Genomic DNA, 20,703 nt, shown 5'->3' on the forward strand with positions numbered 1-20,703 from the left:
AGCGACATTTTGGGGAGTGAGGAAGCCAAGCACGATAGACTGTAAACACAGGATTACTTCCTCAGCCCCGTTATACATAGTTTGCTCGCTTCACATAATTGCTATTGCGACACCCAGTGGACACATTTAGAACAGCAGTTTCTTTCATTGAAAAATTGCAGCTCTTTTTATTTTTTATACTTTCCAAAATCATCTCGCGGGCCGGATTAAACTTGTTCACGGGCCTGATCCGGCCCGCGGGCCGTACGTTTGACACCCCTGATCTAAATGCTCTCTAGCAAACTTCAGACGGGCCTGGACATTTACTGGCTTAAGCAGGGGGACACGTCTGGCACTGCAGGATTTGAGTCCCTGGCGGCGTAGTGTGTTACTGATGGTAGCCTTTGTTACTTTGGTCCCAGCTCTCTGCAGGTCATTGACTAGGTCCCCCCGTGTGGTTCTGGGATTTTTGCTCACCGTTCTTGTGATCGTTTTGACCCCATGGGGTGAGATCTTGCGTGGAGCCCCAGATCGAGGGAGATTATCAGTGGTCTTGTACGTCTTCCATTTTCTAATAATTGCTCCCACAGTTGATTTCTTCACACCAAGCTGCTTACCTATTGCAGATTCAGTCTTCCCAGCCTGGTGCAGGTCTACCATTGTGTTTCTGGTGTCCTTTGACAGCTCTTTGGTCTTGGTCATAGTGGAGTTTGGAGTGTGACTGTTTGAGGTTGTGGACAGGTGTCTTTTATACTGATAACGAGTTCAAACAGGTGCCATTAATACAGTTAACAAGTGGAGGACAGAGGAGGCTCTTAAAGAAGAAGTTACAGGTCTGTGAGAGCCAGAAATCTTTGTTTGTAGGTGACCAAATACTTATTTTCCACCATCATTTGAAAATAAATTCTTTAAAAATCAGACAATGTGATTTTCTGGATTTTGTCTCTCATAGTTGAGGTATACGTAGGATGAAAATTACAGGCCTCTCATCTTTTTAAGTGGGAGAACTTGCACAATTGGTGGCTGACTAAATACTTGTTTGCCCCACTGTACAAATAAAGAAATTTGGTACAGAAAATAGTTTGACTATAATAGTAACTTTTTGATGTTTGACATTATTTATTCAAAACCTTGTAATGGTTCCAACTCATCAAATAAGAGGGTTTGCTTATTTTCCTTAATGCATTGTTTTTCAATAATAATGTGGTTTGTACTCGTAACAAACATTGTGAAGTTGTCACTTTGGGCTCTTGGTAACTGTGTCAGCGTTTCTCACTACTACTAACGACACAATGACATCATTATTCTAGAAAATAGTCAGCTGATTGATCCATGATTAAATGTATAAAACAGTCAAAGGAAACATTTTTTCTGCATTCATTACTTTTAATAGTTTTACTCTAGAAAACATTTCCAAAGCAGGCTTTTTATGTGGTGTATCTATTTGTTCTGCTGAATGTATAAATGTGCCACAAGAGACACAATCCTTATCTGTATACGTGATCAGCCACCAAATCTGAGCTGAAGGGAATTACAGTCGACAATGCTTCAAATATTGACGTCGCTTCAAAGCTACCAATTCCAAAATGTGGATGCTCTAAGAGTCTAAACAAAATAGGCAGGCTTCATCGAGTAAATGTCTTTCCGTCTTAGTTTATATTCGACGTAAAGTACATTTTAGAGTCACATCAAATATGTTATGATGCACATGCATTAAAGTCTGAGTCCCCTACCCGAGTGGTACAAAACGTTTGAGATAGGTTGCCCAACAATATCTGCTTCATAACAAATGTAAATGTACATTAAATAGTGTGACCCCGCCAGAGGAACTAATGTCCAGGCATACTTAGGTGCAGGGTAAGAAGGCTACTCTTGTTGGAAGGTTGAATCAAACCGTATAGTGCGTATTAAAATGGGTTGCTTCAAAACTTGTTCTTACCGTTTCAGGTTTTGAGATGAGAAGCGTAACGGTCACACGGAACACATATTAGCCCTTCGTCACGGAAAAAAATTGAAATACAGCCTTGAACGCAAGTCCAGTTGCAGTTTACATTACTTCATCATTTCAACTTAATAGGCAATTGTGTGATATTGTGATTATAAGCACATTTCAGTTCAAACTGTTACATTTGACCATCAAACCTTGACGTTTTGTACCCAAATATATGGACATGTCTTCAAGAAGTTCCTGCGATACATTTGATTTATTTATGAATTTTTTATGTCCATGTTTGTACTTGTGTTTTCCTTCCTTCTTAAATGTTTTTGAAATATTTTTGAGATTCGACAGAGCAGGGTGTACTGTTGTTTGTGTTTGTGTTTACAGTGTGTCAGGATGGATCCCTTGTCTTTTTCTCTGCAAACAAAATCTACCTATGGGTACAAATAAAGAACCTGAAACCAGAACACCAAAGCATACAAACAGATTTGTACATGTTTTCAAAAGCAGTTTTTGAATTAAAAGCAACATAAACACAATACCATGATAAAAAGGACAACACAGTGTGGTTTATGTGCATTAGCATTTTTAATTTGACAAAGCAAGAAAACATTGATTACAGGAGCAGAGTCATCAGTTCTCAGGGCTAACACCTTTCTCAACAGAAGGGTCTGAAAATGTCTGTAGGCACTGCCTAATTAAAAAGAGGATTTTGTCAGCTAAAAGAAACCAGCTCTATAAGGCAACAGTTACAATGTAGGCCTCCCCATTTCTCTGGCAAAAAGAGCAAGTGTAAAGGTTGAATCCACTCAGATTTTTGATATAAAATACTGGCGTCTCAATAGATATTTAAAAACCATCCAAAGGGAAAAACATGTTTGCCCTTTCACATTTGAATCGTGTTAAATTTTAAGTATGCACTGCATGGCAATGCTGTTTAATCCCTGCATGGAAGAATCGCGTGTTGCACGGTGCCAGAGTCACTTCACATAGTGCACTCTGCTACGCACAATGTTGGAGTTAACTGTCAAGTTATCAAAACAAAAAAAGAAAGCAAGCACCCACAGTTAACAGTAGCATTTTACTTACATCGTTTAAAATGGATTCATGGTTATTTACATGTGGCGAGAAAAGATTTGAGGTTGTCCAAAAGATATGAAGGAGATGGAATGCAAAAAAAATGAATAGGAAAACACTCTTGGTAGTCAAATGTGTCCCAAGTACAAGAGAGGAAAAAACTGTGCAATATCGATCTGCCCGTACAGAGAAACAGCAGTGGCAACAATCCCTGCAATTGATTTTAATCCAAGAGGAAACAAAATTAAACAGATTTCCATTTCTCAAATAACAACTAAGGTTCTTAACTTAGCACGACTCAGACTTTTTAACAGTATCTTTAAAAAAAAGAACCAAAGAAAAACCTCTCGGAGTCAGTCTGAGAGGAAAGATGTGAAAATGGAAGCAATTTGTAAAACCCGAAAAAAATCAAAAAGTTTCTCCTTTACAGTTTTATACTAATGTACAGTTAACTTAAAACTGGCAAGAGCCCTGGGTCATGGCCAGTCTTCCCTACCACAAAGGGTGTAAATACCTGTGTGGGTCAAAATTGCTCCTCCCTGGCTCCCGTTACCCCCACCCCCCCACCCATTGTAATCCCATTTACATCTCGTACAGACGCCAGCCTTCCCATCAGGCTGCACGTCCCAGTAAAAGTCTTAGTCCTGCCCCAGGTGGAGGCGGTGTTACACAGCCCCGCGGGGCACCGTGCAGCCAATAAGAGGCAGCGGTTGACAAATCTCCCACCCTGCCCACCTATCAGTGTGTGGGGTATCCTGCGGCTCCCATACCGGGCTGGTTGGCTAGCATACTCCCATTCAATCCCTGTGTGGGCTCCATAACCCCACCGTTACTGATGGCGCTCATGCCAGTCCACCCAGCACTGGCCGGTAAGTGACTGCAAAAAACGAGGTAAAGAGAGAGAGAGGGGGGAGGGGGGAGACAGAAAGACAAAATGCCAGCAGGTTAGAAGAGACAAGGCGAAAGGGAGCCAAAGGGACGGTTTATATTAGAGCTACTAAGAATGAAAACAAGAAGGCAAACAGAGTTATCAGAGGGTGTGAGGGTGAGGCAGGCTGGGTCAAAATCAAGCTAGCGAAAAATTAAAACAAAAAACAGAGAGTGGAGGGCTCTTTGGAGGGGTGTCATTTGATTAAACATGGGTGAACAAGCAGACAAAGAGCATAGAAGCTAAGCGTAGCGAGCTAAATATTCCCCCCCCTCCCCAAACAGCTGTAACCATCATTTGACCAACGAAGGACATTCACCCACATGCATTCTGAACCTTTTACGATTGAATACAACTAAGTTTAATACGTTCAGTGTGGAGATACGACAGCTTATACAGGATAACGTTCAAATTTCAAGTCAAGAGAGGCGTAGCGCCTTGCTCTGGTTATTTTGCATTTACTGTGCATTCCACAATCACACCTTTGTACAGAGCCTACTCATACAGCTGGTCACAAAGAATTTTAGACTGTCAACAACATATGGCCTCTCCTTTATTTTTCTTAGGTGCACAAAACGTCACTGCACATAGGCTGTCTAAATAAAAACAAAATTTGATAACAGGCTACAAAAGATATTTAGCATGTCCTACCGACATTCATTTACAGATCAAATCCTCAGATATATACGTCGAAATAAATCAATGAAATCAAAAAGAAAAGAAGAATGTAAAAAGCTATGACATGGATGTAGACATACAAAAAAAAAAAAAAAAACTGAACAGCCTTAAAGAACACAGTCCTTACACACAGTAGGCAATCGTACAAAAGGGGAAATTAATCTTCGTCACACCCGTCCCCAGGCCTGGACAGGAAGTGAAAAAAACATTGTTCTGGGCTTTAAGCATTTACATTGTTCAGTCACTTTAACTCTTTATATGTATTGAAATTCAAGAAGCTTTTAGATAGTTTAAGGCAGTTGTCTTTACAATCATATTTTGGAACAGTTAACGCTAAGTGACAACAAATGTTTGGAACAGGAACCATCAGCTGTTAGAATGTGCTGTGAAACATGATGACAACAAAAGTAAAGTTCAGATTGTTCTGTGTGTGTGTGCATGTGTGTGTGTATATATATGTGTCAATCAATCTTCCCAGTAAGGAGGGGTTTGAGGGGGGGGAGAGTGTGTGTGGTTATTGGAGGGGCCAATGCCGGCTCTCGCTGCCCCGGTCTTGTGGGGGGGTGGGGTGGGGGGGGGGGGGGTGGGGGGGTTGTATGCTCTGGTGTTGTTGGAGTAGATGAGGCCCTGTACTTACTTGAAGCCCTGCTGGTTCCAGGCCTGGCCGTAGACGCCGTAGGCGGGGACCTGCCACCCGTTGGGCACGTACTGGCTGATCTGGGGCCCGTTGCCGTACCACTGGCCCCACTGGCCGTAGGGCTGGGCGGCCGCAGGGAAGCTCATCTTGTTCTGCTGCGGGAGGAAAAGCCACAGCCAGGGTTAGGACAGCAGTTTGAGAAATGTAGACGGGTTGGGATGAGTGCTTGTTAGTCAGTTTTCTGAATCCAAAAGTCTCTCATCCCACAGGCCATAAGAATGTTAAACACCTGAACTTTTGAAAGAACATCCATAACATTCATCTGGTTGTAACTTATATATATAAATATTCCATTTACTTGTAGACTATTCTGCACAATTTCTATTATATTCTATTTGATTTACTTGCACTATTATCTGTTGTATTGTGTTGCTCTGTTGGAGGAGCCTGTGACCTAAGATGTGCATTGTCATAACTACACTGTAGCTATAAACACATGACAGTAAAGCCTTGAAACTTGTTGTCCTTTGTTTGGTTTAATAACATTCAAATTCCATACGTTTTTATGGTCTTATAACTAGGGATGCTCCGATACTCACTCTCTGCCGATCGATCGGTGCTCTCTAAAAATGCCAATTGCGAGAGCCGATCGCATGATGTAAAATACATGACACTTTTCTCTGTGCGGCAAAACAAGCTCGCCAAAATGGCTTCACCAGTCTGGCAGTATTTTAAGGTGTCCGAAAATGACAATAAAATAGCAGTAAGCAACGTGTGTGAAGCAGAAATCCTGCAGCTCCGCCCGCTGTGACGGACCGCTGAGCGACACACACTAAGAGTTAGACCTAACACACTTAGCTATTTGATCTACCTCTGGAACTAGCTAAACATATATTTATTCTTCACTGTCGGGTCACTCATTACTGGATCAGTGAGCTGCATGAGATACTGACAGGCTGTCAGGAGAGAGAGAGAGAGAGAGAGAGAGAGAGGAAAAGAAAGCGCTTCCGCTCATTTCTCCCTTGTTATTCTCCAAAGTCGATATAAACTTGAATAATGTCTTCATTTGAATGTAATAATTATGTTGGCTGTTGTTTGTGGAAGCTTCAGTGAATGAGCTCCATTAACTGAGTTTTAAACATCATTTTAAATGGAAGATCCCCATAGGCCCCGCCCACTCGGTCGGATCGGCCGATACTGATTCCGGCGATCGGAGCATCCCTACTTATAACTATGTATACATTCATGTGACAACCCTTCATCATGTGTCTGCTTTTAACTTAGTTAGTCCTGAAAAGACAAATGTGCATAACATGATGTGCAGTGCAGAAAGAGACCAGGCAACCAGTATGTACAAAAAAAGGTTTGGACCTGGAACTACATGCAACTTGCTTAATAACTAATAATTATAAGTAGTAATGCTCCAGGTGGAAATGTCAATATTAGAGAAAACTTCATTTATCCTGGGGGGGGGGTAATGTATATTAATATATATTAAGAATAAGCTTAAATAAAAAGATACATTTAAATACAAATATTCATAAAAATATACAAATTGAACTAAAAATGTAAACATTGTATTTCAATATAATGATAAATATAAGAAAGTGTGTTAATCACAATATATATAGTGGGGTATTAGTATGTTCATTGCTTGCTTGATTTGATTGATTTGCTTTTACACGTTTTCCTAAGAGTACAGAAGGTAGGGACTTCCTTTAAGCATCATGTATACATGGTGTTCGGTACATGGTGTCCTCACCTGGGGGATGGGCATCTGCTGCATGGGGCTCATCATGTCCGGGGTCTCTTTCCCCCAGTAGCATTTGACCATGTGGCCCTCTATTGAGGTGCCGTTCACTGACACAATGGCATGGGCTGCTGACTCATGGGAGTTAAACCTGCGGCACAAAAACAGAGAGACACGCCGAGTTCAGAGATACATACTTAGCAATGACTTCAGAAGAGGATGAATATCTATTAAGTATGTAATCAACAATAAAAGCATCTGACAGCCTTTTTTTTTTAATACGGGAAATGCAATTAATACTTCAAAGTCATTATTAAAGTTATTCCTGCTACCAGGAAATGTTGGTGCCATAATTCAAGCTGCTACTAACAATTATTTTCATTATCGATTAATTTGATGATCCTTTCCTACATGTATGAATGTGAAAAAAACTGAAAAGCAGCAACATTTCCACATTTGTTAAGTTCGAAACATTATATTTTTGCGCAAAAAATAACTTTTAAAAAGATCAATTACTCAATAAGTTGATGACCTGGATCAAAACAATTACGTTATACTTTTCCATCGCTTTAAAGAACAAAGGTTGGGTAATATGAATCTCCCACATACCTCACAAATGAATAACCTTTGTCTGGGAAAACTCTGATTTCCATGATTGGGCCGAAGGCGGAAAAAGTTTGTCTCATCAGTTGTTCTGAAAGAGAGAGAGAGAACATATGGATATAAGATATGGCTTTCATATGGATTCAGGATTTTAAAAAAATGGTGATAGCTGCTTGAAAAACACTGAACACACCACCATAGGAATGACTTGTAGGAATTATGATTCACCTTACACGTAGTGCACACTGGTTTTCAAACAGCTACACTGCAGTGGTATTCATTTAATTGGGTTGAATTCTTTGCTGCATTCATATGATACTCCCACTGGTACTAGCATTGTTACTGATAGTATGAATTACCTGTCAGTCCTGTGCTGACTCCGCCACAGTACACAGTGCAGTTACTGGGGCTGGACTGATTCACTACTTCTTCGAAGGATAGGTGCTTGGAGTTATCTGCTAGGGGACACAAGAGACATTTCTACTGTGAAACCAAGAATCCAACATGCTGTGTCACCAGGAAAAAACAGATATCCATGACAACGCACTTTCATAGGTGGCCTTAGGGGCGGGGGGCTTTCTTGTGGCCCAATTAGTCCGGATCTGTCTGCCTCCTAACCACTGACCACCCATCTGCTGAATGGCGTTCTCTGCATCCTGAAACGGAACAAAAAGGATCTGGTTATTTCAAAGCAGGAGCATTCAAAGAAAACTCAAATGCATTCCTTTAGAAACAAAACAAGGTGCCCTAGATTTTTTTTAAAGAAGCAGAATCGTACTGTTTTCGGAGCATGTTTAATTTAATACGACAAGATTCCCACTTTTGATTTAGGTTAATAATCTAACATGACTCAACTTACCCATTTGTTGAAGAAAGACACAAAGCCGTAGCCTTTAGATTTCCCTGTAGCCATATCTTTCACAACACGAGCATCTCTGTGGACAAACACACCAGGAGTATGTTAACACAAAGCATGACAGTACTCCAAGTTCAAAGACATATATCATTGCCCTCTATATATGGAAATACCCACGAATATCTACATTGTATTAGTATGAGGTGGAACAAGGGATAACAATAGTTCCTCGTTATTTAGTCCAGAGATTTAAATCAGTAAATCCTGATACTTACGATATCCTGCCAAATGGACCGAAGGCAGCTTTGACGTCATCTGTAGTAATTTCTGGGCTGAGGTCTCCAACGAAGACATGAAAGTGATCTATGAGGGAGTTTAGCATGTGAGAATACAGCCATCTATTACCAAGATTGTGACTTCCTGCTGAGGAGTGCTGATTTGTATCTGTGTTTGTTTATAGGGGAAGGACTAAAGGAAAGGCATCTCGCTAAAATCAAGACATGGGAAGAGAATGCCTACGTGAAGAAATATAAGCATACGTGCAGTTACCATCTTCCTTTGTACTCATTCAAATGACTTCCATGTTAGATTTGTCCAGACTTTTAGTATAATCAAGTGTCATCAACGCCGCCTTGTACTTACTACTTGTGTCTTTTTTCTGGCTGGTTGGCGTCGTGGCCCAGTTGACTTTGACCTCCTGCAGAGAGAGAACAGAACAGGTGGGGTATGTTTACATCATTCACAGAAGAAACATCCACTATCGGGGTATACGATTTATCTTGAAAAGGTGAAGTCTGTGATTCTTATCCGATAAGCTTAGTCAAATTCAGCTAATATTTCTCACGTGTTTCGGTACGGTGCTGAAAGAAATCTGGTGTCAATACAAAGATGTGGGTTTGTAACCGAAGTGTATTGGAACGATCCACTAGGGCCATACCGAATGTTACTTTATTTCAAAGTTGTGCTTTTTTTTTCAAAAGTTCTGAAATGAAGCATCGAATGTTTGTTATTAAAAAGGTGCGTTACGACGTTCGTGCGTATGTAGCAAAGGGAAAGGGTTTTTAAGGGCATTAAAGATGTTGTTACACTAACGCTGAAAAGTATGGATGGAAGCAGAATATTCAGTTAGACATGATTGGATTTGAGAAAATGAAACAATCTTTTATCAATACATTTTGACCAAAGACGATTAGACCACTGGCGACTGTTTTTAATAGAGACAAAAAGTGAACTATTGCACGCACTGTTTGTGTAAGAGCGTCTATATAGTGCAGGGCGAAAATCAAAAGGTCAGAGGTCATCAAATAGAATCATTTGGATGTGACTTTAGAAAAAGATTGAAGCTCTGTAAAAAAATGCTTTATGGTCAATCGGGTTAAGTTACTAATAATTTGAATGCAAACATGAAGAGTAAATGATTCTAGGCGCAGACATATTTGATAAAGGTACAACCCTTTCCCAGCAGAGGAAAGGCCGTGGATGTTTAAAGAGATAAGGCAGGTGAAGGGAGAGGGACGGTAAGTGATCAAATATCAATAATCTTCAAGAATCACAGACTCCAACTTTAAAAGGCTGACTTATAAGCTCGTAAAACTGCGGAATAAACTTCAATTACCTAACTTTGTTTCCTTTGCATGTCCGGAGACATAGTTAAAGAAAATAATCTTATATTTAATGTTTTAGCTCTCAATATAAAACTGCTATGGGTCTACCATGTGGCCCAAAGTATCTTATGACTTGATGCAGGAACTTCTTAGCAAGAAAAGAACAAAGAGGGCATCAATGCTATTTTGAAACAGTATATTATGCGGCATTAGCTCATAACAAAAATTGAAGATAGAAGTGCAATTTACAAAACACCTCTGCAGTGGATGCCGATTAAAAACAACTCACCTATTGGGGTTGCTTGTTTAGTGCATGAAAAGTCATTTAAATGTTTTGGTTTATGTCTTAGCACTGAATTCATAATCCCATTAAGCATCACTTTAATATTCTTTTATAAGGCCCCTGGGCTTTTCAAATGTTAATAGTTTGCTCTATTGTTCTAAATAACATAACTTTCACGAGCTCTTCACAGAACTTTAAATGTTGTCATCTTTTAGCGTGCAGGTTTTGTAAACTAAAGTACAGCACTTGGGCTCTGTAATGCTCAAGATACGATTTGGATCCTGGCTCCAGGAGCTTTCCCTATTGCTATGCTAGCAGGCCACTGTTTTCTTTGTTTTTGTCTTCGAAGGCACATCATCTAAATGTCCCATACCCAAAGTCCACCCATCGCAACTCACCCTGTAGACACGATAGCTTACCTTACCCATTATTTTCCTTCCATTCATTGCTGCCAATGAGGCAGCAGCATGCCTGTGGTCATAGAACTCCACAAAGCAGTACGGATCATTTCCAGCCGTCTGTCAAGGGAAAACAAAACTGATATTAAGTCCACAGCAAGGGGGACGTTTTAATCACTTCAGATGACAAGAGCCACCTACTGTTAATTTGGAGTGTAATGCCTGATGTGATATACTGGGATTGGGAAATCAACAGCAAGCATAATGTGGATTGAGACTTTCACATGCAGCAGCACCACATTTCAGGCCCCTGTTGAATGCAATGTCCTATAGTGGAACAATATATATAGATAACACTCACATCTACTATCATTTTACAGCTCTTGCAAGGTCCTATCTGTGTGAAGACCTGCAGGATGAGGGGCTCGGTGACATCCCTGGACAGATTCCCAACATACCTGCAAACAAGGAAAGAGATGGGGGGAATTGAGTCTTTGTCAAACAGGAAGTAGCATGCAAACAAAGGCTAGTTAACTGGGCTAGCCTCAACCCACAACAATACCTTATATTTACAATACAAAACAAAAATGAAGGGGGGGAGGGTTAATATTACTCGGGGTAGTCTAATTTCCACACGGACAACTCGGATATGATCAGGTTTATTGGCGCTGTCCCGGACCGTTTCTCCCAGCGTTGACGTGGCTTGTCAGCTAGCTAAAGCTAACGCTGGCCGGTTAAAAGAGGGCCTCATGCTAAATGGATTGGCAGCTACTGGATAACATAACATCCCTTTCACAAGCTAACGCATGTCTAGTCCTAATAACACACGTATATTTGTATAAATACACATATAATTCGAGTAAAACGGTCTCATTTGAGAAGCAGGGACTAGCTAGCTGCGTTAGCATTTTTGGCTAGTGTTACATAGCATTAGCCTAGCATTAGCTAGCCGTTCAGTTTCCTTTTCAAGCGAGCTGTGGTTCCGTCTATTTATATGAACGGCTAAATCAAACAGAACCTACCTTTCAAATAAAAAAGCAATATTGTATTCACAAACGTTGCTGTTTTGGCCCTGAAACTACAATGTGGAATAAATGTGACTTAATCAAAGGTTTTCTTTTAATGAAACAACAACGTGGAAACATTTTGCCGGTATTTACACCGATCCTTCTCTCCCATTCCAGGACATAGACGGGGCCCGATGTTACTCACAAGGTTCTGGGTTGATCGTCGTCCATCGTCAAGGTTTTAGTGGTCGCGTCCTGAGAGCTCTTTAATCCAATGACATACAAATGGCTTGTGCTTAACTTGAGCGACCGCTAACGTAAAGGGGTATATCTACTATTTTGTGATAAATCGGCGGCCGCTTCTGCTCTCACACACACACCGCAGACAGCCTCAGTCTGATGCAAACAATAGGAAGTTGAAGATGGCGGAGGAGCAGCGTCAGCAGCGTCAACCTGCGCGCTGAAATGAAGCCAAAATCAAGCGCTCTTTCTCCGATACAAAGATGTGGCTCCACATTGTTCGTGGCATATGCAGCAAAAACAGCGAGTGTTATTATAGCTTTGCAAAATTATTCAAAACTGATTATTCTTGGTCATATAGCTTTAAAGACAAGGTTCAGAAATGTTAGAGGAATTAGAACTGGAAACCTCTGACAAATAAGATAAGATAAGATGGACCTTTATTGATCCCTAGGAAATGCAGGTGTTAAAGCAGTAACAGAATAAAAGTGAAACACAGATAGTACACAGTATATGCGAATATACACAGGGATAATAGAATACACAAATGTAATGTAAGTTAATCTCTATATCAGGTGAATTTACATATATACAGTTACGTGAACAAGTTAAATAGATGAGTCTACGGTGCATTTGGGACTTCACGATTTCCCCCCAAAAAATCTGAGATTTTCCATTGAACTTCATATTCATTGTATTAAGTATATGTTATGCTGTTAAAAATGGATGTTGGTCAAGCTCCCACACTTTTTATAAATTAATTGCTGGCAGGCAATGTACATGATTGTATCCACCCTGTCATGGACACATTCAAAGTAGAGTAAATACATTGTAATTAAATAGTGATTAGAAAATGTACATTTTCAGAAAGCTATTTAGTCCCTTTCTCAACAAAATATTTCAGTTAATCCAGTATTTGGATAAATAATAAAATGATGGTCCGTATCTCCTTCCTGTCACGAACCGTGTCCACCCTGTCATGGAACTTGCTGACAGGGTGGACATTTTTGGCTAATATTAGCATTTAATGAGCACATGGTGGACCTTCAGTTAGCAACATGATTCAGTTAGCAAGGTGACTGTACTGTTTAACAAATATATTTTGAATTTCTGAAAGGTTTTTCTATTAATTGACATATTACTATGACATAGTGGACATGTTAAGCTTGACAACATCCAACTACACACATAATATGATTAAAATTACGAAATATAAGTTTAAATACTTATTCTGCAACTGTCTCAGCCTCCATTGAAGAAAGACAACATGGTGGTAGTAATGTCACTGAAAAAATCAGATGTTTTTATAGGGACAGTTACCCCATAATGAGAGGGTGGACAGCAATGTCAGGGACACATGCAAAATGTTCAATATTATTATGAAAATAGAATATACATGATCAAAATGACTCGTTTTATCAAATAACTCGTTGTGGACAATAAAACCATATCATTTAAAAAAAATGTAGTATCATTTAACCACTTATTACACACACTGCAGTTAGCAGAGCAGCGTGTGCACATGCCAAAATCACGTACATCCAATGAAAAAATATGGTTACACGGTATACGGTATACGATACACGGATTCAGAACACACATTATATATATTTAATGTATTTTTACATTTATTTTCAATAACATTAATATATTTATTAATGTCTTTGTCTGTGTGGGGACACATAAAATAACGAAATAATAACATATCAAATAAAATAAGAATTAAAATAATTAAAAAAACTAAGAATAAAAAACAACTAATAAGATAATCAACTAAACAAAAAAAAATACAACAGTACAACTTTTATATATTTAATAATTAGATAAAAAATGATACTATTTTCAAAATTTGAATAAATTGTTTCAATATATATAGTATAGTATATAGTACAAATTATCATTACAAAAATTATGATAATACAATTAAAAATAACACGCTTATTATTTAATAAAAAGCGGACACAGTTTGTGTTTTGGCCTCAGTCATGTACAAAGCTGTTCTGTTTGCAGCTGTAAGAAAGAAACACACACGGAGGTACAGGACATTTTGTGTTTTTATATCCATTATTATTTTTGTGAGTTTGGTCATGGTCGTGAGATCCAGTGAGTCCAAAGGAAAGCATCATTAAAAAGTTGCAGTAGCGTGGTTGGTCTCCAATTTGTATAGCACCCTTTAAATAGAAAGCTCTTCAGTTGTATTGTATCTGCGCCGCTGGTGTAGTGGTATCATGCAAGATTCCCATTCTTGCGACCCGGGTTCGATTCCCGGGCGGCGCACGCCTTTTGCTTCGGTAACTTTCAGATAAAGATGTCACAGATACATGTCGCTCCGGGAATTGATGGACTGTATCAAATATAACGGAACTTCTAAATCACCCGTTATAAGACATATTATCTTTTAGTGTCACTTGCTTGGTTCTATGCATTTATTATTCATAATATTCAGTCCAGGTTATTTCTGATGGGTTACATGGTTAACCTATCAAAATTGCACTGTTAAGCATATGGAGGATGGAACATGACAATAGTATAAATACATAAATGCTGGAATAAATGTATGAATAAAAACATAAATAAATATGGAGTTAAATAAATACAGGAATAATTTCAGTATTTTTAAAGCAGAGTCACCAGCCTCGTTGGTTCCAGTGTTGTAGTCAAGTCACCAATTCACGAGTCCAAGTCACTCTCGAGTCACCACTCTTCGAGTCCGAGTCAAAGTCCGAGTCACCTAGGGAGAGTCGTAGTCGATTCCGAGTCCAAGTCCGAGTCACCCAAGGAGTGTGCGAGTCGAGTCCGAGTCACCATTACCTGTGTTCGAGTCCGAGTCCATGTCCGAGTCACCTAAGAAGAGTCCAAGTCAAGTCCGAGTCACAAGTCTTCATGTATTAATCTTCGTTGGATATGTGTTGAAATGTAGCTGCTCCTCTACATTGCTTTTATCCTTTTAATCATGTTATATTAATCTGTCTATTTAAATGCTATGAAGCGAGTTTGACTACAATTCTTGTAATAAGTGCTATTGTGGTGCCGAGAGATGGGAGTCGGAGGCGGGGTATCGAAGCTACAAGCTAGACTTTTATTTAGCATCAGAACACACATGTAAACAACTTCATGGACGGGAAGCGAAGAAGGGCGGGAACAGGAAGTCCGGCTCACTAAAATGTCCGTGCGGAACAATACCCCAACCCATAGATCCGTGGGTGAATAATGTCAATCACCACACTATACAAATATAAAGCTAATTATTATTATTATTATTATTATTATTATTATATATAAATAAACTATATTTAAAATGAGTTAACCTTTTAGAGAAGTGATTATATCTGTATGCCAATATTTTCCTATGGTAAAGTTTTCGTTTTGCACTTTTATGTTGATAGTAATAAGATCGGGACTCTTATTTTGAAGGAACTTTTACCGGTTAAATCGGTTTACTAATAAAGATTTAGCCCCAGAAAGCACATTGCTACTTAGCATGCAAAAGGACGTCATTCTGCATGTTAAGTAGCCATGTGCTTTCGTGTTATCGGCTGAATCTTTATTTATTGATTAGATCACGTTACTCTGATGATAGTGTTCAAGACAGTTATTATGTCTGAACTCGATCCTTAGAGTAATGTGTTACGGAGCCTTCTCTTCAATATTGTTTCCACATAACGAGCATTTTGCGCTGCTCTTTTCCAATGTGGAAGCAGAATGTGTGAAAGCATACAGCACGATGCGGGGTGTGTCTCTAGACACCTTTAGACTGGAATAGCGGGGCCCAGTACTGAACCCGCCTCGCAGGTGCACACGCCAGCACAGAGGACATCAGACTCCAGAGAAAACTTGCTCGAGTCCAAGTCCGAGTCATCATTACCTGTGTCCGAGTCCGAGTCCAAGTCCGAGTCACCCAAGGAGTGTCCGAGTCGAGTCGGAGTCCAAGTCATCATTATCTGTGTTCGAGTCCGAGTCCGAGTCCAAGTCATCATGCACGAGAATTCACGAGTCCAAGTCCGAGTCGCGTCAATCAGTGCGCGAGTCCGAGTCGAGTCATGAGCCCCGAAAATCGTCACTCGAGTCCGAGTCCAGGACTCGAGTACTCCATCTCTGGTTGTTTCCATAAGATATGAGTTGGAATTGAACCAGTGACCTTCATGTTGATAGACATACCCCTTGAGCTAAAGCCACCTGTAGAGATCACATTACAATCTTTAAAATTGGGCTTCTACATTCAAAGAACATAATCTGTTGAATGTAGAAGGAATAAGAAGTGGGAAAAATATAACAACTTGGAATCCACTCAGATACAGTTTAGTTTTTCTCCAGTCTTCCTCCAACTAAAGATGGAAACAGACTGGAGATGGATTTAACAACAATGCCAGGGTTCGAAACACTCGTTTTCTGTTTTTGGCCAGCTATATGTATTGTCCAATTCCAAAATATTTATTTAGCATTGTGTTGATCTGCTCAAGTGCTCTGTCACTGTGTTTCTTCTTGCTGTGTACACAAAGATTCCAAATTGTATTATAGCAATTCAAAGATATTGTTAAATACACCTCACTACGTACACTTGTTAAAACTTGTCAGAGAAATTTAAAGTAGTTATTAATGTTGTTGTATCCACAGAATACGAGGCTACAAACAGCATTGCGTAAAAGATGCATGCCGCTTTAATGCACATTGTGTGCGTAAAGGTACAAATACACTTGAGAAAACCTCACACCAACAGATATAGTTGGGCGATCATGCTTTACAACTATATAAGGCCTATAAGTCTAAGCACCAATTTAACATGCAGCAACCATGCAGCAACACCCACCTAGTAATGGCAAGTTTGGTCTTCAGCTTCTCAAAGTAATTTCTGATTTAACATTATATCTATGTGAAATCGTCATCATCATCAGAGTAAGATAAACACGTTACCCTTGACTTGCACAGACTAAAATCTGTTTATTTCAATATTTAATTATTTAATTATTTATATAAGCATTTATACATTACTGTCTTAAGCAATACATTTAGATATTATTGTATTTAGGAATGTATTTTATTAATTATTGGTAATGCTTTTATATAGTGTAAATGCCTTTTTTCTATTTGTAGAAATACTTTAACACATTAAATTATTCCGTGTTTAGATAGACACTTATTTGCAGTTATTAACACATAAAATTCGCTTTTTTTCCCCCCACATTTTGATACTCTGGTCTAACTGTACTAACTTTGTGTGAGAAGGAGAAAACATACATTGGCCAGTACGGGTATCGAACCCGCGACCTTCGCGTTATTAGCACGACGCTCTAACCAACTGAGCTAACCGGCCACGGGAAGCCCTGTCGTGACGTCATGAAAGAATCAAACAATCGAAACCTACAGAACCGAAAACGAAATCTTCCTGGCTGGTAACTCCTTACGAACGGTAAGATTTCATAGTTTAAACATGTTAATACGTTATTTTTGCTAGATTTATAGAGAAAGTCAATACAAATAACATCAGTCATGCAATAGTTTATGGCTATCAGAGTGATAATGTTCAGGCTGACAAAAGCTACAAGGTTTACTCGTCCTGTGTTCCTAAATGTATAGAGTTTTATTTGACTTATAACCTACTTTTCTGTTACACACGGACTGCAGCTATAGTTGAATACACTATCAATGAATGTGCCCTAGAGTTAGTGTAATGTTGAATGTGAATTTTAAAGGCAGACCAACTGAATAAGAGTGCGATACAACCAGCAAGGTTAGCAACATGTATGACAAGCTACGAGATGGACTCACTTCTGACGAGCAAGCAAATGTCAAAACCCATTTAAGAAGGAGGAAAAACGTAAAAACAGAGCAAGGCAAGTTCATTTGTATAGAACTTCTCAAGCATTCAGAATGTGACAAAAGAGTAATCTGGCACATTTTGAAATAAATACACAATATATATACATATCAATTAACAGAAGTAATCCAAGCTAGCCACACTGTCTCATTGCTTTTGCTTGCCTCTTTTAACCCTCATGTCGTGTTTCCTCAAAATCTGACAGATTTACCACCTTGATGAATGATAAATATTGTGTTATACCTTTGATTGCTTGATGCATGATTACCTTTCAATGTAGGCATTTGAACTTATAAAATTGCTGATCACTACTTTCATTGAATTTTGAGTTTTAGTCAACTTTTTTACATCTACAGTGTTCCTGGTCAAAAACGCCATAGGAAATGAATGGGTAATGATTATGATCACTAGATTATGTTCATCCGTCAGAGTACACACGGAAAAATCAACAAAATGTTAATTTTGGAATACATGTTCATTGTCTTTTCTTTGTATATTCACTGCAGTAATTCATGTAAACCAGTATTCTGAGACATTGTTTAAAAGGGGTGTTAAATAAAGTTTGGTGATGAATAATGTTTAATCACCAAAGTAAGGGGGGAGAAATGAACATGACAGGAGGGTTAAGTTAAAGGTCACCCATGCTATTTTTAGGCAATAGCATAGGTCTCAGATATATACATTTTTTTAAAGAACATGTCTACGAAGTATTTTGGTCAAAAAAACAGATCAAATTCTAGCCGTGCCTCATATCCCTCTATTTCACTTCCTGTTACAAAAGTAATGATTCTGGTTATAAACAGGTCTCTCTTGAGAATGAGACCCTGTGTCTCAATGGGATTTTCACCTGAATAAATAAAGGCTAAAAAATAAATAAAAATAAAGCTTTTTTTAAAGAGGGGGTGGAGCCTATGCCGGCTCATGCGGGACCTGGCAGATACTGTCTAAAATGCTGCGTTGATGAAACGCAAGGATTATTAGATCAAGGATTATTTCTGAAACAGTATGGAGCTCAAAGGCTTTCTCTCTTGCCGGGTATACCACAAGGTGAGTTCCTTTTCATTTCCTGCTTCTTCACACACATGCTCTCTCCAGTACAGGTTAGCTCTGAGTGTTAGCGATGCTAATGTAAACACCGACCATATTACATCCAAAATAGTCAGGCTTTGTTTCTGATAGCAACGTTTCTGATAGTGCTGTGGGTCAAGTGTATTTTGCTTGATAGGTCCCCTTTAAAGTAACACCCTGATTGATCTTAATTCTAACATAATGCTTTGAACTTCTTACAGAGCTTCCGATCTCTACGGGATATTTACAACATCCCCCATTAGCCACATATCTGAATCAGGATGTCAGTGCAGTTCTCCGGCTGGGAGGTGATTGACGATGGTGCTTCTTTTCCTGGTTTGGAGCTGAACTCGTCCCAGAAACCCAGAAGCAGGGGCGTCTACACCATGTACCACGGGACCAGCATCAAAAGCGCACGAGTCATCATTGCCAATGGTTTTAAACAGTCTTCAGATGGCATGCTGGGAATGGGCGTGTATGTCAGTCGTAATATAAAGAAGGCATCGAGTTATCCTTTGCTATGTAGTCCTACAGACCGTGTTGTCCTTCAGTTACATGTGCGCGTGGGCCGTGTCAAGCGCATCGACAAGGACAACCATCCCATGCAGAAAACATGGCACACACATGGCTACGACACTGCTTGGGTGCCCCCTAATATTGGCCTCCTAGCAGTGCGCAGTGGCCTGGAGGAGGACTGTGTGTTTGATCCCAAAAGAGTGAAACTGGTCGGCATCGCAAAGGCACCAAATGATTCCATACAGAAAGAACTTAAAGGGCTGATCAAATCATCTGGAAGAGGGGGTGCTGGTGCTGCAGAGGTGTGTTCACTGTGTAAGAGAAAGACCCAGCAGGGCGCTCCACACATCAAGCAGAAGTGCTGGGAGTGTGGGAAAAACATCTGCATTCTCATGTCCAAGCATCTTTGTCCAGCCAAACCCTGACGGGGTGAGGGAAGGGGGGATTGATGATTAGATTTGACTCTCATATTGACTTATAGTGACATGTTTAAATATGTACTGCTCAATGTGTTTTGGGGATGTTTTGTAAGTTATCTATAACATCTCAATCCTGAATTGACTGTCATTTAAAGAAAACTAGCTTTTTCTTTTTATAGTTCTGCGTATTATATATTGTATTGATTATGCTCTCTTAATAGTATACAATTTGTATGACATGCAAAGGACACATAACACATGACAAGGCAAAAAGATTTTTTCTCTCCAACATTTGACATTCATTTTTTTGTGATATATTTTTATGTAAAACATGGGGCTGAAATAATTTGCAAAAACTCAAGCCAATAAATTTCATTGTAATCTAATCAAACCCATCATGTATTTTCGTTTTATATGATTCCATGTTGTTAAGAGACTCAGTAAAGCTCATTTCTATAGTGATGCCTTCTGATAAAGCCGCAGCTTTACCATTTCCTGCTTTTTACCAGTATGTTGTGTAGTGTGAAGAATATTAAGTGGCATTTGAAACACCTTTTTTAACAAGTTCCAATAGGACCTGCAAAGAAATAGGAGAGTCACAAAGTGGCTAAAAATATTTAATTGAATGTTGTGCTCAAAGGAGAGATCGAGCATCCCAGCTGCAGTCTGAAGTCTAAGTGAAGATAAGGAAGTAGGAAAATAAACTTCGCCTTGCTCGTAGATAAGCTTCTAGGCATAGGCACACAATACGTCCTCCCCTTGTCTCCACATTTACATTATGTCACTGCTTTAAAACTATCTGATGTGGTAATATGATTTAAACAAACTAACCCTCTGAACTGAATATGCACTAGTAATTACAATATCCTCTGAGATATTGAAGGCCTAATTCTTAGAGCTAACCAT

At 39.3% G+C, this 20,703-nt stretch overlaps 2 protein-coding genes across 5 annotated transcripts; one reads left to right on the top strand and one right to left on the bottom strand.

Moving 5' to 3' along the window:
* Nucleotides 1-2,487: 2,487 nt before the first annotated feature.
* Nucleotides 2,488-12,233, bottom strand: LOC307042671 (cytotoxic granule associated RNA binding protein TIA1-like; the record flags this gene model as incomplete). 4 transcript variants are annotated; one of them, XM_079686673.1, is made up of 12 exons in its annotated part: nt 11,945-12,233; nt 11,094-11,190; nt 10,754-10,852; nt 9,090-9,144; nt 8,723-8,810; nt 8,451-8,526; nt 8,139-8,247; nt 7,951-8,049; nt 7,598-7,682; nt 7,001-7,139; nt 5,239-5,393; nt 2,488-3,872 (listed from the first exon to the last, which is right to left on the bottom strand). In XM_079686673.1, exons 1-12 carry the CDS (start codon nt 11,968-11,970, stop codon nt 3,734-3,736), a joined length of 1,167 nt encoding a protein of 388 aa, XP_079542799.1. In that variant the 5' UTR covers nt 11,971-12,233. The 4 variants fall into 4 exon arrangements, with proteins under 4 accessions (XP_079542799.1, XP_079542800.1, XP_079542801.1 ...); XM_079686674.1 differs by having other exon boundaries at nt 7,951-8,046; nt 11,945-12,228; XM_079686675.1 differs by lacking the exon at nt 2,488-3,872 and adding an exon at nt 4,457-4,786 and having other exon boundaries at nt 11,945-12,229.
* A 5,031-nt stretch (nt 12,234-17,264) lies between these two features.
* On the top strand, nt 17,265-20,188 carry LOC307045134 (uncharacterized protein). Its single transcript, XM_079690670.1, has 2 exons — nt 17,265-17,386; nt 19,084-20,188. The coding sequence occupies exon 2, from the start codon at nt 19,144-19,146 to the stop codon at nt 19,801-19,803; it is 660 nt and encodes a 219-aa protein (XP_079546796.1). The 5' UTR covers nt 17,265-17,386; nt 19,084-19,143; the 3' UTR covers nt 19,804-20,188.
* Nucleotides 20,189-20,703: the final 515 nt, after the last annotated feature.

This window comes from Notothenia rossii, assembly GCF_949606895.1.
Source record: "Notothenia rossii genome assembly, chromosome: 6".
NCBI classification, from domain to species: Eukaryota; Metazoa; Chordata; class Actinopteri; order Perciformes; family Nototheniidae; genus Notothenia; species Notothenia rossii.